This window comes from Sparus aurata, chromosome 16, assembly GCF_900880675.1.
Source record: "Sparus aurata chromosome 16, fSpaAur1.1, whole genome shotgun sequence".
NCBI lineage: Eukaryota > Metazoa > Chordata > Actinopteri > Spariformes > Sparidae > Sparus > Sparus aurata.
Genome location: NC_044202.1, coordinates 24,678,640 through 24,693,824, shown reverse-complemented (window position 1 = coordinate 24,693,824; position 15,185 = coordinate 24,678,640). Strand labels below are relative to the sequence as shown.

The 15,185-nt window shown below is 41.2% G+C and overlaps 2 protein-coding genes across 2 annotated transcripts; one reads left to right on the top strand and one right to left on the bottom strand.

Moving 5' to 3' along the window:
- Window positions 1–28: 28 nt before the first annotated feature.
- On the top strand, window positions 29–4,456 carry psma6a (proteasome 20S subunit alpha 6a). The gene is made up of 7 exons (XM_030443905.1): window positions 29–230; window positions 928–1,022; window positions 1,178–1,259; window positions 1,499–1,654; window positions 2,074–2,252; window positions 2,984–3,078; window positions 3,532–4,456. The coding sequence occupies exons 1-7, from the start codon at window positions 155–157 to the stop codon at window positions 3,587–3,589; spliced, it is 741 nt and encodes a 246-aa protein (XP_030299765.1). The 5' UTR covers window positions 29–154; the 3' UTR covers window positions 3,590–4,456.
- A 1,623-nt stretch (window positions 4,457–6,079) lies between these two features.
- Window positions 6,080–10,306, bottom strand: nfkbiab (nuclear factor of kappa light polypeptide gene enhancer in B-cells inhibitor, alpha b). Its single transcript, XM_030443904.1, has 6 exons — window positions 9,946–10,306; window positions 8,502–8,607; window positions 8,042–8,252; window positions 7,161–7,249; window positions 6,756–7,016; window positions 6,080–6,654 (listed from the first exon to the last, which is right to left on the bottom strand). The coding sequence occupies exons 1-6, from the start codon at window positions 10,191–10,193 to the stop codon at window positions 6,619–6,621; spliced, it is 951 nt and encodes a 316-aa protein (XP_030299764.1). The 5' UTR covers window positions 10,194–10,306; the 3' UTR covers window positions 6,080–6,618.
- Window positions 10,307–15,185: the final 4,879 nt, after the last annotated feature.

The following is a 15,185-nucleotide window of genomic DNA, read 5'->3' as shown; positions in this document are numbered from 1 at the left end:
GTCTGTAAACTACAACGGTTGACCCGGAAGTGAAAGCATTCAATCGGACAGATCACATCCGGTAGTAAGTGTTAGGCATGTTTTGGCTCTCTCCTCTCTGTTTAGTTTCAATTTCAGTCTAAACCAGTGTTTATCGCAATTATTTCCTGCTGTCATGTCTCGCGGGTCAAGCGCAGGGTTTGACCGCCATATTACCATCTTCTCTCCGGAGGGAAGACTCTACCAAGTCGGTAAGAAGTTAAAGAAATGAACTCAACTCAACCTGCTCTGTCATCACTACTAGCTAACAGGCTAACACTAGCTAGCAGCCTTTGTACAGCCCATCCATAGTTCAGTGTTATTAAGGAAACATTACCCAAGTAAATCGTGGTAGTGTCAGTATGTAGCTTATTTAATATATGATTAACCTTGAATTGAATATTGTAAAAATAATTAGTAACAAAATTAACCATATACGTGGTGTTCCATTTGCTTCAGCTAACTTAGCTAGGTTAATTTAGCTTTGGTCTGCTAATATAAGTACGTAATTTAAGTTGGACAAATACATTTATTGGAATGTATTTGACCTTTTTATTCAGCTGCTATAACAGGCAGTTATTTAGCACTCTTTACTATTTACCCCTATCCGAATTTCAATCTGTCAGTCTCTTGAACGAGTCGTTATAACTGAGCTGCATTAGTTGTTAGCCTCAGACCTTGGACTAACCTTATAAAAAACAATTCCTGTGAAATCACTATAATGCAACTATTCATATATGCCATGTATATGTTGCAATACTTAGATAGCAATGTCTTGTGTATGTTAAATTACATGCAAAACAACCAGGTAGCTTGATTTCTGCTTTTAAGAAGTTTTCTTGCATTGATGAAAGTTTGAGGTGCACACTTGTAACGCATGAGTTTATTTTTCCTTCTGTCTGTCTTCAGAGTATGCTTTCAAAGCCATCAACCAGGGGGGACTGACCTCTGTAGCAGTCAGAGGGAAGGATTGTGTTGTGGTTGTCACACAAAAGAAAGTCCCAGTGAGTATATACAAAAACACAAACAGTCAGAAATGTGTGTTTCTGTGTCCTCACCAAGCATGTTTGCAGAGGCGATTATGGTTGTTTTATTAGTGCTGGTGGAGTGTATGTGTGGTGTATATTACTCTTTTGTCTTTGTCTTGGATTTTTCTCAGGACAAGTTGCTGGATGCTGCAACGGTCACACATCTGTTCAAAATTACTGAGAACATTGGCTGCGTTTTGACTGGCATGACTGGTAAGCAATGTCCTCTCCAGCTAATTGTGAATACCCACAACTGTGAGCCATAATATTGAGTATTCAAAGTTTCTGTCAAGACTTACTGTAATAAACTCCTGCAGACTGAATTATCAGCTCTAGCCCTCCTGTCGTATCATAGATAGCTTTTTGTTCAAGTTTCTTTTCTTTCATTCCTGTATGTCTTTGATTAAATACATTTGAGTGATATACTTTTTTGTGCTTTGTCTTCTTTCCAGCTGACAGCAGGTCTCAGGTGCAGAGGGCACGGTATGAAGCAGCTAACTGGATGTACAAGTATGGCTATGAGATCCCTGTGGATATGCTGTGCAAACGCATGGCTGACATCTCCCAAGTGTACACGCAGAATGCTGAGATGAGGCCGCTAGGTTGCTGTGAGTATTGTGTATTTGTGTTTGAGCACACCAATAATGTGTCCTTAATGGTTGTTTATGTCATACAGGGTTTTAACCAAAAGCAACCTGTTCAAATGTTTTTAAAAATCCAAAATAATACTTTCCTTCATGAATAGAACTGGTGAATGCTTATATATCAGCAATATTAAGACTGTTATTAGTATGGAAAGTGTGTGGGGGTTTTCAACACAGCTTGATTTTGAATATGTGCTATCTGCATATCCAATTCACATATCTTTGAAAACAAATATTGGTCATGCCCTCTTGTTTTTTGCACAAGGTTTATAAACCTGTGTATAAACAGGCCACTGTCTAGCAGTGATTCCAGATTTTCTTTTTAACAAACTTAAAATGTATTTTTAAAGTTCATTCCCCTCTACCCTGCATCCTTCCTTCAGGTATGATTCTGGTTGGACTGGATGAAGAGTTTGGTCCACAGCTGTTTAAGTGTGATCCAGCGGGCTACTACTGTGGCTTTAAAGCCACGGCAGCTGGAGTCAAACAGACTGAGGCCACCAGCTTCCTGGAGAAAAAAGTCAAGAAGAAACTGGATTGGACCTATGAGCAGACTATAGAGGTAGGGTACACACATATACTGTATAACATATATACAAAGATACCAGAGTGTAATCATATCCCATGCTTGTTATAGAACTGTTGTATATTCAGATTCATAAAGCCACATTGGAGTTGTATTGTTAAGCAAACCTGCTGATTAAAATTGTGGGTGTCAGTCAACTCAGTTGTATTACATGGCGGGTTGCCACCTATACCTTTTGCAGCCATCGAAGGAATGAATATGTAAGGTACTCATTTAGGTATACAAATCAGAGACAGTAAGAAGTATATTTGATACATCTTTTATGAACTGATCTGCTACATCCTTTTTTAAAATATTGGAACATATTTATCAGATTTTAACGTCATCTCCTTCGGAAAATAATATGAGGAGTGGAATATGTCACCTGGATCTACATTTTTAGGAAAATGTAAACAAATGTTGAAACAGCTTTTCCTCGTTGGTCTTTCTTGGAGACATTAAACATTGTATTGCTGTTACATGCAATAGCAGGCACACACACACACACACACACACACACACACACACAAACACACCATACTGATATGCTGTGCACTGGTGTAAGCATAGACTTTCATTCACTCATTTAGTCCTCCACTAGCATCCCTCATTATGTTCCATCTTTCTAAATGACTTGACATTGTGAGCTTCTTGCTGTTTTAAATGCATGTACCGTTCTTCACTTCCTGTCATGTTTCTCAACAACTGTCCTTCTCTTCTCAAAACAGACGGCTATCTCATGTCTGTCAACCGTTCTGTCCATCGACTTTAAGCCCTCAGAGCTGGAGGTTGGAGTTATCACTACACAGGAATCTAGATTCAAGTGAGTATTTTCCTGACACAAAGAGAGACAATATACTGATAGCCATAGATTAGGAATATAATCCTGGCCATATGTGAAGAAAGGTTTTCACAGTCCAGGTGCTGCTATAAATGGGTTCTGCGGAATGAGGGTGAAGCAGGTCGTTACTAGAAGAAATGTACTGGATACATTTTTACAAAGAAACAAAAAGAAAAAATCCCTCCAACAAATCATGCAGCTCAGAACAGATACCATTGCTCCTGCCTTAAAGCCTTGCAGAACTATTTTTTTTTTTTAAATGATCAAAACAAGCATGTTTAGTAATGGAAATTCCCTAAAACTAAAACCAGAAATGAGATCAAAGGAAGGGCTTACAAATTTAAATGTGTTCTCAACATGTCCATCTGTGTGTTATGCCTACAAAATCCAGCACAACAGAAATTACGACCGTTAACTTGTGTGTTTGTGTTCCAGGATCCTGTCCGAGGCTGAGATTGATGTTCACTTGGTGGCTTTGTCTGAGAGGGAGTGAGGAAAGTTGGCAGACATTTTGCTGCAACACCAGAAAATCGTGTTTCCTCCACACAAAGGCCTTGTCTAGAAGTAATGTAAAGGAGGAGTTGGTATCATCTTGTTCAGAAGAGTGAGCTCGATACAAACTAAAAGCTGAACAATGAAGAACAATTTGGTCATTTTTATCAGGTGGGTGGAATACATTACCCATCTGCACCGGCACTTACCCCTCCTTCATTCTCTGTGGTCACACCCAGGACCTGACTGGACACCATGTTCTCACACATTGACCCCTCCATTTATTTTCCTTCTCACCTCCCTGAGACATCCTCACTGCAGGCATCTGCCAAATGACACACAGCTTGGAAAGATGCTGGACATTCATATCTGTCAACATGAGTCTGATATACTCCTTGGTTAGGGGTGGTGTCAGCCATCAGTCACTGTTTCCTCTCTGGATAGAGCTTAGCCCAAATGACTTCCGTTGATGAGTGTGAGATGAGCAGATCGGAGGACGGGGGTGTGGTACCACTACAACTACAGCACAATACCTCTTACTTTGTATGGACTTGGTGATCCTGCAGCTTCTTGAGTCACTGTGTTCCATCAGTGCTTCAAATCTTTACTCAGGGCTGCCACAACGTGTATCTCTCTCATTTTATTCACCTGCTTTAAAGTCTCCTCTGATGTTTATGCTCTAATGTACTTTGATAAAAACCCAGGGAACAGCTGTGGGAATTCTCCCACAGTCATCGTCACACCCCTGCTGAGGTCCACTCAGGTCAACAAGTCTCAAATAATTTCACTCTCTCCCTTGTCTTTTGATCCTCCTCCTCTCTGCTGTACATTACTGCTCTTCTATTAAACACAATGTTTTTATCGATTACTTGCGCTCCCTTGTGTCCTTTTCTTTGTAGAATTTAACCTTGTGATGCTCTAGCCTTTATATTAATCTGACCTCAATCAATTTATATTTGTGCTGTTTTGGAAGGAGAAAAATATTACCAGGTCCAACTTTAATAAAATCTGCACTGCTGGAATCATATTTGGATATAAACCAGACTTTTAATGTGCCTCTTTTGTTGTACAAAGATGGCACATATTCATCTGTTTTTGTTTATGTCAGCTGCTTTTACTCTAAATTGTCAACCATGAACAGCTTTCCAGTGCAAAGCGTGGCAATCCGTTTAATTGGGAGGAATAATTCATGACTTCTACACAAGAATTTACGCCCTGATTAATAAGGGTTTTGCAAATATTTAAAATATATAAGCTAAGTGTCGTACAGTCCACCACATGACAAATACTCATCATTCGTTCACCCACCTGCAGATTTTGTTGTCCACAAAATATGTTTGGAGCCTCACGGCAACATGGCGTTGCAGCCTTCTTCTAAACGTCTGAAGTAGCTGGGGGCTTGATTTTAAAATGTGAAAAATCCCGAACTCTTCACCTGTAGCATTAGCTCTCACCTCTTCAGAAGTGGGTGCACAAGCTCGACCGCGTATTAACGGTGCAAGTAACATCTTTTCTAAACCATCTGGGATTGAACCACAAAATGTCCTGCGTCATCGTTGGCATGGTATTGAGTAGATAATGACATTCATTTTGGGGGTGAACTTATCCTTTAATTGTAATGTTGATTACAATTTAAATGAGAAGAGCATATAGAATTACTTTATATACAATTTTATGATTGTAGTGTGTGTATATATATGTATATGTATATATATATATATACATACACACACACACACACACTACAATCATAAAATTGCACAACATATTTAACATTGACTATTGATTACTTAAATTTCAGTAAAACTCCCTTCCTCCCTTTTGCTCTGAACTTCACTCAAGCATCCTGTTATTCAGCGGAGATTCCCTTCTTTGGAGGAATAAGAAGCAGGAATGTTGCGAACAGCTGAGTGTTGTTCCTGGGAATTTCCTGTCCCTTCCCCCTTGGCTCCACCCTCCCAAAAACTTCCTGATTTAGAGGACAGAGCAATCAACCTCATTACACACACACACACACACACACAATGTCCCTTGGCCTCTTATCTCTTTCTGCGCAAACACTGGGAGGAATTCAACTTGCCGTCAGTTCCTCTTTCAGTGGAAACGAGTTGTCGGGTTATCAGCACTTCCCTGAATGACATGCAGAACATGAAAATAAAGGGCGGCTGCTCTGAACGTCAGCCGTCATGCTTTGATGGAGGTATTTCTACAAGCGCAGATGCACTGACGGCAGCATGAAGGCACATGGTGGAGGTTATTTCCCGTGTAACTGCAGCCTTGTAATACAGTCAGGTGCTGTTGATTGTATGTTGGACTCTATATAATCTTTACTGTGATACTACCAGAATTATGACATGTAATGTACGCATGTAAAAGCATTCTCGTCCAAACATAGTACCTTGGTCAGCATCCATCTGAAATTTTCCATTCACATGCCGTCTTCAGTTTCCCCTTTACAACCCCCGATCCACAAATATACTCACACAGGTGGTTACTGTTAAATATGAGTGTTTTTAATTTAACTGGAGTGTGCTGGACTGTTTGCTGCCTGACATATACAACCTGCTCAACTGTACACATTCACAGCTTCCATAAAAAATACATCTTGTATACACAGCATTTACAATATCATACAACAGAGCTGTTGCAGGTACGTCTGTGTGGATGGATGTTTTTTGTGACAAATGATTTGCAGTGTCCACAAAACACGAGCAATCCTCTTTATCATAAAGCGATCCCATCATAATGTGTCATGTTTTCACATCTCGGCGTGCGTTTGCTCTCCTGCAGCCTGGAGCAGACTCATTGGTTTACTCGACCATCGGCCTCCGTTCGGTTCTCCATTGCAGCTGCTGGTCCATCTGATTTGTCAGCGGTCACGCCCGCGGCGTGTTGCCCACTCTATCAGGCTCATGTGACCCATTTGCAGGAAGCAGCAGACATGCCGAGCCATTTCTCTTGTCCTTTACAGTCATCACCGCAGCCTCTGTAACTTCCCCCTCTCTGTCTCTTTCTCACTCTTGTTTCCTGCTAATGTCCATTCCACTGAATATCGTCATAACCCACCTAGAAACACACAGAGGACAGAAAAAAGGTTACACCCTGGCCGGAAAGCAACTTTTAACATTAGAGCGAAATCTCTGCGTTTTCAACACACACACACACACCTCCTCATCAGACTCCTCATCCTCCTCTTCCTCGCTGTCGTCCGATTCACTGTCAGGAAGCTCCCTCAGGTCTGGTTTGGTCAGCGAGTACAGTTCTTTCCTGATGTCGTCATTGTCACGGCCGTAGGTGAGGTGGAAGGGAGTGTGGCCTCCAGAGGTCAGGAGGTTGGGGTCTGCTCCTTTCTTCAGCAGCAGTTTGACCAGTGAGTAATTCTGCTGGTCCACGGCCAGGTGAAGTGCACCACGACCATTACGCTGTTCCTGTAGGAAATGAAGAGAACGCGATTTTATTAGCACATGGTGTAAATACAAAATAAGAGAGCACAAGAAGGTTTTGTTTTGAAATGTACATACATTTTTCTGTATTTAGAGTGTCTATTCTCATTTGGTGCTCGCGTCGTATACCTTTGCATTAATGTCAGCTCCAAGATCCACCATGTTCTCCACCAGTGAGAGGAAACCCTGAACTGAGGCCAGGTGGAGGCAGTTCTGACCTGTAAAAACATCAGAGAAAGGGTTTAAGAGCTGACACCAGACCACTTACTTTCATACCTGCTGTTTTCAAAGATACGCCCAGCATCAAAGGTTGGGTCTATTAGCTATATGTGGGTTTACATTAATCTGCCATGTTAACCCAGGTTACTAAAGTCATTTCTACTTTATATGACAACATTAATTGGTAAGTCGGTTCCCCAAAGAAGTCTGCAAACAGCCAACAACAGCATACTTGAGACTTTAAGATGTCTACACGCAAGTCTAAAACTGAAGTCGTCCATGTTTAAATTTAGAGCCTTAGTGACTCACATTATGTGCCATGTTATAGATGGGCTTTCAGCAGGATGTGATGGCTTGAAGGGCTACTGCATTCCCCTTGCTTGCATAAATGTTTCCTTCCTCCTAACCATAGTGTTCAGGGCTAATGGGCGGCGGAAATTCCTCTTCTCGCGCCCATCACTCCCTTCTTTTAAATAGTAGTTGAGACAGACAGCAGACTGGTCAGTGTCTCATCTGTTTCCATGCACCAAGGGTGGGCCACCACATAACGGAAATCACCACAACTACTGACAATATTATCATGATGTGCAAACATTGAAATTTAGACCCGACACTGCTAAAGTCAAACAATTTTATTCCTGAACATGTAAACTAATTTAGTTTAGTTAACTGAAGCTTTTATCAAACATTTTATAAAAACTTCAGGGTGTCGGAGGTGGGAACAGAACAGGAACAATGTCAAACCACATCAGTTCAAGGCAGAAACACTGGTCTCTGACCTACAAACTCACCATGATAGTTGCAGGCAGCCATCACCGAGTGTAGATGCTCCGGCTGACAGTTCTGTGTGATGACGCTGAAGCATGGCAGGTTACCATGGCGACAGGCAATGTGAAGAGCTGTGTCCCCGCTGTCGTCCACCAGCATGGGGTCGCAGCCGGATACCAGGAGGCGATGACACACGTCTGCTTGGTTTGTTATTACTGCTAAGTGGAGAGGAGTCTGGGATCGGAGGAAGTGAAGAGAAGGCAGGTGAGTTACTGAGCCAGCAGACATTTTATTTACCGCTTATGTGATGACAGACACACTGTAATGCATTCGTTTTTATTAGTGCTACAACTTGGTGGAAAGGAGAGTCTAGATAGAGTAGGTAAACAGAATGAAGTGGAGGTGAACAAAGGCAGAGGGGATGGGGGGGATGATAGCAGTATTTTCTGTTTGAGGTCCTCCTCAGAGGCAGCTCTGTCATACCTGTCTCTGGTCATTCTGTGTGTTGAGGAAGTCTGTGTTCCTGGACAGCTCTATCATCGTTCTGATGTAGTCCTTGGCCTCGTGGATGATGGCCAGGTGGAGCAGCCTGTAGAAACAGAGAGAGGGTAGAAAACCTGTTACAATGCACGTACACGACACAACCAAAGCTTCAAGACAAAAGGAAGATTTTCCACCGGGAAGCAGTGACACAAAGTCACTTGACATTTAGTTGGCAAGAACAGCAAATACACAGAGCTCTGACTGAACCGAAATCTAAATTAAACTGCAGAATACACTGAATAAACATGAAGCCAAGCAAGTTTTACTATGTGCTAAATCAGGTTCAGGCTTCAGTAATTTGTTATTATATAAATGCACAGAATTAGAAATCAGCCCTGAAAATGCTGAATACTCTAGATTTGACTTTAACTGACGTCCCCTGAAGCAGAAAACACCAAAATGACCTCTCAATGCAGCTGCTCTTATAGAATGACAGCTTTCATTTGTTTGATTAAATCAATTTGTGAAACAGCACTTAAGGGGATACTGTCCTAAGAATGTCAATACAATACATTCATGTAAATCAATAAAATTAACTCCTCTAGAAGCTGCTGATGACCCTCAGTGCTGCCTAGACCCAGCATGTGTCAGTGATTTAACTAAAGGTGCATGTCCTTTAGGTAAATCACTGACACATGGTTTTATGCTTCATTGATCTGTATGACACAGTTGCGGTCTTCCGGATCTTATCAATGAACCTCACGTTGTTCATGTATGCACTGTATGATACCATGAGGCCACTGCAGAGCCCTGTGCTGAGTTAGAACTACATTTCCCGATGTTAGAACTGCATTATAACAAGAATAACACTTGGAGTCATTCATAATGTTATTCCCCCTGGTTTTATAATAGTAACTACAAACCGCAGACACGTACTGCAGAGCAGAGTTTCGGCCTCAGCCTCCACAGACTTACGTTTGTCTTATTTAAGGTACTTTTTTCGACTTTTTTTTCCTTCTTCTCGCTTCACGGGAGCGCGCTTCGGTCGGATTCCTTGGCGGCGCGCCCGGGACTTTCCCAGTCTGACCCGCGGCCATAGTAGATTCCCTGCTGATAATAGCCTTTTGTTTACGTCCAATACAGCCGTGTCTGGCCACAGCTAGTCCCGTTATCAAAACCGAACGCCCGTTCTGTGTTTTAACACTGCAGCAGCTCACGTTTATAAACTCCAATGCTTAAAAGTTAAGCCCCAGCGTAGACTCGGTTAGGCCCGGGCCTGTAAATTGTAATGACAAGCTAGAGGAAGACATTCCCCACAGGAAAGGATCAAATTACGTCCAAGAGCCAAGCGGGGCCTACTCAGACGGTACTACAAGCCAGGCGGTACCTACGACGCTTATAAATACCCCATAGACACTGTAACGTTATCCCAGGGCTAACTTACGTGTCTCCGTCCTCCGTGATCTGTGTTTTCCATTCGGGCAGCTCTCCGCTTACAGCGAGGTCCTGTTTGTGCTGCGGAGGCTCACATTCCAGCTGGAGCCGACGGATCTCGGCCGCCACAGCCTGGTACTCCTCCTCTTTGAGCGAGTCCAAGCCGCTGTCGAGCCGCTCATCTGTCGACTGCTTCCCTTCTTTAGACTCTCGGCTATAATCCATTTGGTTTAATATACTGGTCCGGTGGAGGTCCATGTTGTGTTGTTCGAGACGAGGGTCGTGTGGAAGTCTTCTGACGGGGCTGAGCAGCAGTCTGTAAATGCCCTCTGTGTGGCGGCTGCAGCGGGGCGGGGTTTAACAACTAGGTGGGGGATTTCCACAAAACTGTCACTTAGAATAACACAGCATACAGATTGCTGGCTCCAGGAGGGGATTTCTATTGAGACACATAAATACACTCTTCAGTTTGTCACCAAAAGAGCAAAGTACTTTTGCAGGCTACATTTGCTGCATTTCAAATTCACATTTCTACAGTATGTCAGGCTTCATAGAACACAACAAATATGCATTTCTCTCCAACCTACACCTCAAATACACACCACTAGCTATATTGAAAACGTTCTTCTTCTTAGTTATTATGCAAGGTATGTTGTGTTTTACAAAACTTGTATTTAAAAAAAAAAAATATCCACCTTAAAACTAAACCAGTGCTTCAACAAATCAAATGTTAAATCCACTATAATAAAATTCCAGGAAATCAGAATGATTTGATGGTTTTCAACTTATCCCTCTGGCTGCACATGAGTTTCTGTTCTGGCATGAGTAAGGGATGCACGCATGGAAAGTCCTGAAACTGCACCTTCGTTTGCATTATGTCCCTGCTGAATCACTTGAACAAAAGGAAATGTTGCTCAGCCGCCCCTGTGTGTTTTGAGTGGGTTTGAAGAGCTGCAGGAGGGGGCTGCAGCGTGCACAGGAGTTTCCTCCAAAACCCAAAGAGTGCAACGTGATCTCGGTTTGTTTATCACACTGTGAATATAATAAGATGAGTACAGGAACAGAAAGACAGGTCTGCAGGGGAGATTTCCTCATATGCTGCAGAGCTTGACCCCATGGTCAACATTACGTTTGCTCTTAAAGATCTAATTCACTTTGACAGCTCTGATTCTTTAAGTCAGGGGAGCTCCTCAGATACTACTGTAATAGATCATATTTGCTGTATGTTTGTACCTGGTGTGACACTACACATGCATATATTTTAGATTATATGTTAAAAAAAAGGATTAATATCTTGCAAGCATAGAGGTCAGAGGTTACAAGTATTTACTAACTGTGCTCAACATCCTGCCAACTATTTCTGAAAATAGTAAATGATGCCGCAGCAAATTATTTCCTTAGAAGAGGATTAATCTCCCACTGATTCAGTCGCAGTGCCTTTAATAACCCAGTATCAAGTCACTCATTCAGTTCCTTTTGCAGATAAAATGGAAGGACTCCAAGTTCCCGACCAGGCTGCAAGACTTCACGAGGCTGTGACCTATCCCTTTAAAAACAAACAACAAGTTGAACGTGAAGTTCTGTCGGCCTGAGGGAAACTCCAGGCTTGTTTTTTACCTCCCATTGTTCAGTCCGTGTGACCAGTTAGACTGGGAGGCTCAGCACATTTCTACTGTCACGTTAGCAACTGTTGAACAACATATTGGGATTTTTTCAACCCCAAAACAGCTTCTGTGCAGAATATCACGCATCACAAACTAAGTTTAAATATTTACCATGTTGGACAATGTCGAATTAAGAAAAATTCAAGGTGAAACAATTGCATTTTTCTGCTCCTGCATCCCAGTTTTTGGAGCAAGAATGGAAAGATTGTAGAGAATAACGAGCTACACAACTATGTTTCACTCTGAATACATACTGTGTGTCTAGCCTGCTGATCGTAATCAGCTCTGAATGTACAGTGAAAACAAGACCTCTGATTGAACCAGAATGAGGCAGATGAATGGAGGAAAGGAATGCACAAAGCAGGCTGGAGGACGAAGGAGAAACAAAGCAGCACACAAAGTTTATTCATTTAGACAGAAGGAACATTCAACCCTCCATTTGTAAATTAAAAATGAATATTTTTACGTTTTGACATTCTTTAGAGTTTCTTTTCTAGGTAGTGGACGATACAGACGTCAAGAAGAGGATTCAAAGCAATCTAAAGTATGATGTGAAAGTGCTGAAGTCGATCAGCAGTGTTGGACATTGACAGGAAGCCCTCTGCACGTTTTTTTCGTTTAAACGTGTGTAAATGATGCCGATATGATGGGAACTGGCGGAACTGAATCATTTTGACCGGAAACCAGTCAGATGAAACCAGCACAAGAAACCCGGCATCATTACAGTAACTGACACAAAAGTCTGAAACAAGTGATGCTGAACAGTACAGAAAAAAAAAATCTAACACTGAATACAACTCTAAATCTTTTACTAGCAGACATAGCCGTAGAAGGAAGTAACTACACTTGCATAAGAAGTGGTTGTCCTGGATTTTTTTGTGTAATCAGTGTTTTTCTCGGGTGTCTCCCAGCTGACTTTTCTGGGCTTTTTTACCATGTCACCAGTCATCAGTACCTGGCCAGATTACCTATAAATGGTTGGAGTGTGATCTAACTGGAAAACATGGGGAATAGAAACTGAGACGGTGTTATCAATCTCTGATAAGCTTCTGTCTTTATGATAGTTCTGTTATTGTGGTTTTGGAGAGGAAGGATTTAGCTGAAAGTCAATTCGTGTATTACATTGTCACTGCTAATGTATTCTATGTGTACATTTAAGGGGGGATTTTGTTGATTATATTGTATGTGATGCAAAGCATGCATGGCTGTGCGCGTGTGTGTACTTTCTGTGATTTCTATAATGAGTAAAAATGTTCGATGTTTTTAAAATTGGATTTTTATTAAACGTTATTTAGCTTTTACTGGAACCAAGCCCATAATGGGAAGTGAGTTGAATGAAAGCCGGATATTTTTCTTGGCATCCCAAGTGTTTCTCTTGGTAACAGTAAAAATAATGAAAACACACTGATCACACACAAAGAGCACATGAAAGAGAAGCGTAGGATAAAAAACGCTGGGCATAATGGGCTAACACTGCCGGTGCCTCGAATACAGTTTTTACACAGGCAACGTTACTTAGCACTGGTTTCTTTAACCAACTAAGAGCCAACTAAGCATTGGAACTATGTCAGTTCATCAGCTCACAGTACTGTGCAGCATGTGTGAGTACAGCTGAGACAAGAAATAAAAAAAAAGTCTATATGATCCTCAAGTGAGAAACAGTTTTTACCACTTCAAAAATGTCATAAGATTAACCACATTAAATGTTAAATAAATGTTTTGGTATGTCTGATGAATCTTCAGATTAAAAAGATCTGGACAAAATCTGTTTTCAGGATTATAAAATGAATGTCTTTTGAAGCGTCACTGATTGAGCAGCATTTCTGTCGAGAAGTCACTGTTACATAAATGCATGTGCAGTGTGTGTCAGCGGGAATCCCTGAGCATTCTGGACATGAGCTGACATGTACAACGCAAAATGACTCATGGTGAATCACTCAATCAGCCACACATAGTGAAATGTATTAAGGTAAGGGGTCAAAGTGAAGAATGACTCATCAAGTCACATTCTGAACATATGGCTGTGTTAAAACCAAAAGCATACATAACGATACATAAAACGCCCCATGGATTCTCACACACTGCAGGGTTTTACTGTTTTAGCCTCTTCCTTTACCTGCCTCTCCTTTTGCTCCATTTCCTTCTTCCTGTATCAGATGTCAGACTGAGTTCTGGTCTGGAAGACATTCCTCTGAGTTTACAGAGGTACTTCACAGTCACGTGGTATAAATGTTTGCTGTAGTTTCAGTCAACTCCCTCAGTATGCATCTCTATTTCAAACAGAAGGCATTCAACATGACATTACTATTAAAAGCTGAAGTGAATGTGTCCTGGGCCACATAGAAGGACCGCCGACTTAAATTGCAGCCCATTTGAGTGCAAAGAACACCATATTAAAGGATAACTTCACCCAAAAATTCAATTTAATTCAATTGAAACCCAAAAATTCAATAGTAAAAAAACACCCCACTCTACTCATCCCCATGCTGATGGAAAGCTGGATGAAATGTTATCGTCTACAAAACATTTCTGGAGCTTCAAAGCAAATCAGTGTTGCAGCATTCTCCGAAACAACTGACACAACTGGGGACTTGTTTTAAAATGTAAAAAAACAGCAACAACAAACACTATAAAAGGTGTAAATAACATGTTTTCATATACATTATGAATCTCTTGGCTTCCAGAGATTAGAATAGGCTCGACAAGATGTGTGGAACCGCCATTTTATGGGGGTTATTACACATTATTATGGTATTATATATATATTAAAACACATCCCCATCTACTTCAGTTGTTCAGGAAAATGCTGCAGCACAGTTCTACAAAGAAGCACCAATAAAGGTTCATGGACTAAGAAATTTCACCCAATTTTCCATCGGCATGGGGTGAGTACATGACGACTGAATTGTAATCTTTGGGTTCACTGAAGCCACAATAAGAACCAAAATGGAATCTGGTGGATAGTTACAATTAAACACTGGTACAAAAAGAACAAAAGAAACTGGATGGTTCAAACTGGGTGAGTTATGAGGAGATTTTTGTAAAGATGAAACAGAATGGATGTATGCATTTATTTTAGAGCAGGGAACTAAGATCCGATCACAAGTGGCCACTCAAGAGGGAACTAATGCAGGTCTAAAACATGGCCAGAGCAGATAATCGGCGAGCATAACGCACATTAAAGTACATGAAAGCCTCCTATGTGGCTTTAAGATCACATGAAATATTTTAAAACACATTTTAGGATTAGTGATTTGGTTGGTATGATCAGTTCTGAAATGTAACCACTGTGTTCCCTCAGGAACTGTTGGTTCTTTAAACTTAACTACACTTCAGATGGAAATATCGTACTTTTTATGCCACTACAATTAGTGACAGTGATAGGTACTTGTTAAATAAAATACTATGTTTAGATTAAACTACCCAGCACATACTGTATGAAGCAGTTAAATCAGCTTCTCCTCCACCAGCTACAACATGGAAATACTGCTTAAACAATAACTAATTGGAAAAACAATAACGAAATATCATGACCTATAATTTATCATATGAGTTCTTTGATACTACAACTTTAGTTTGCTTTCAG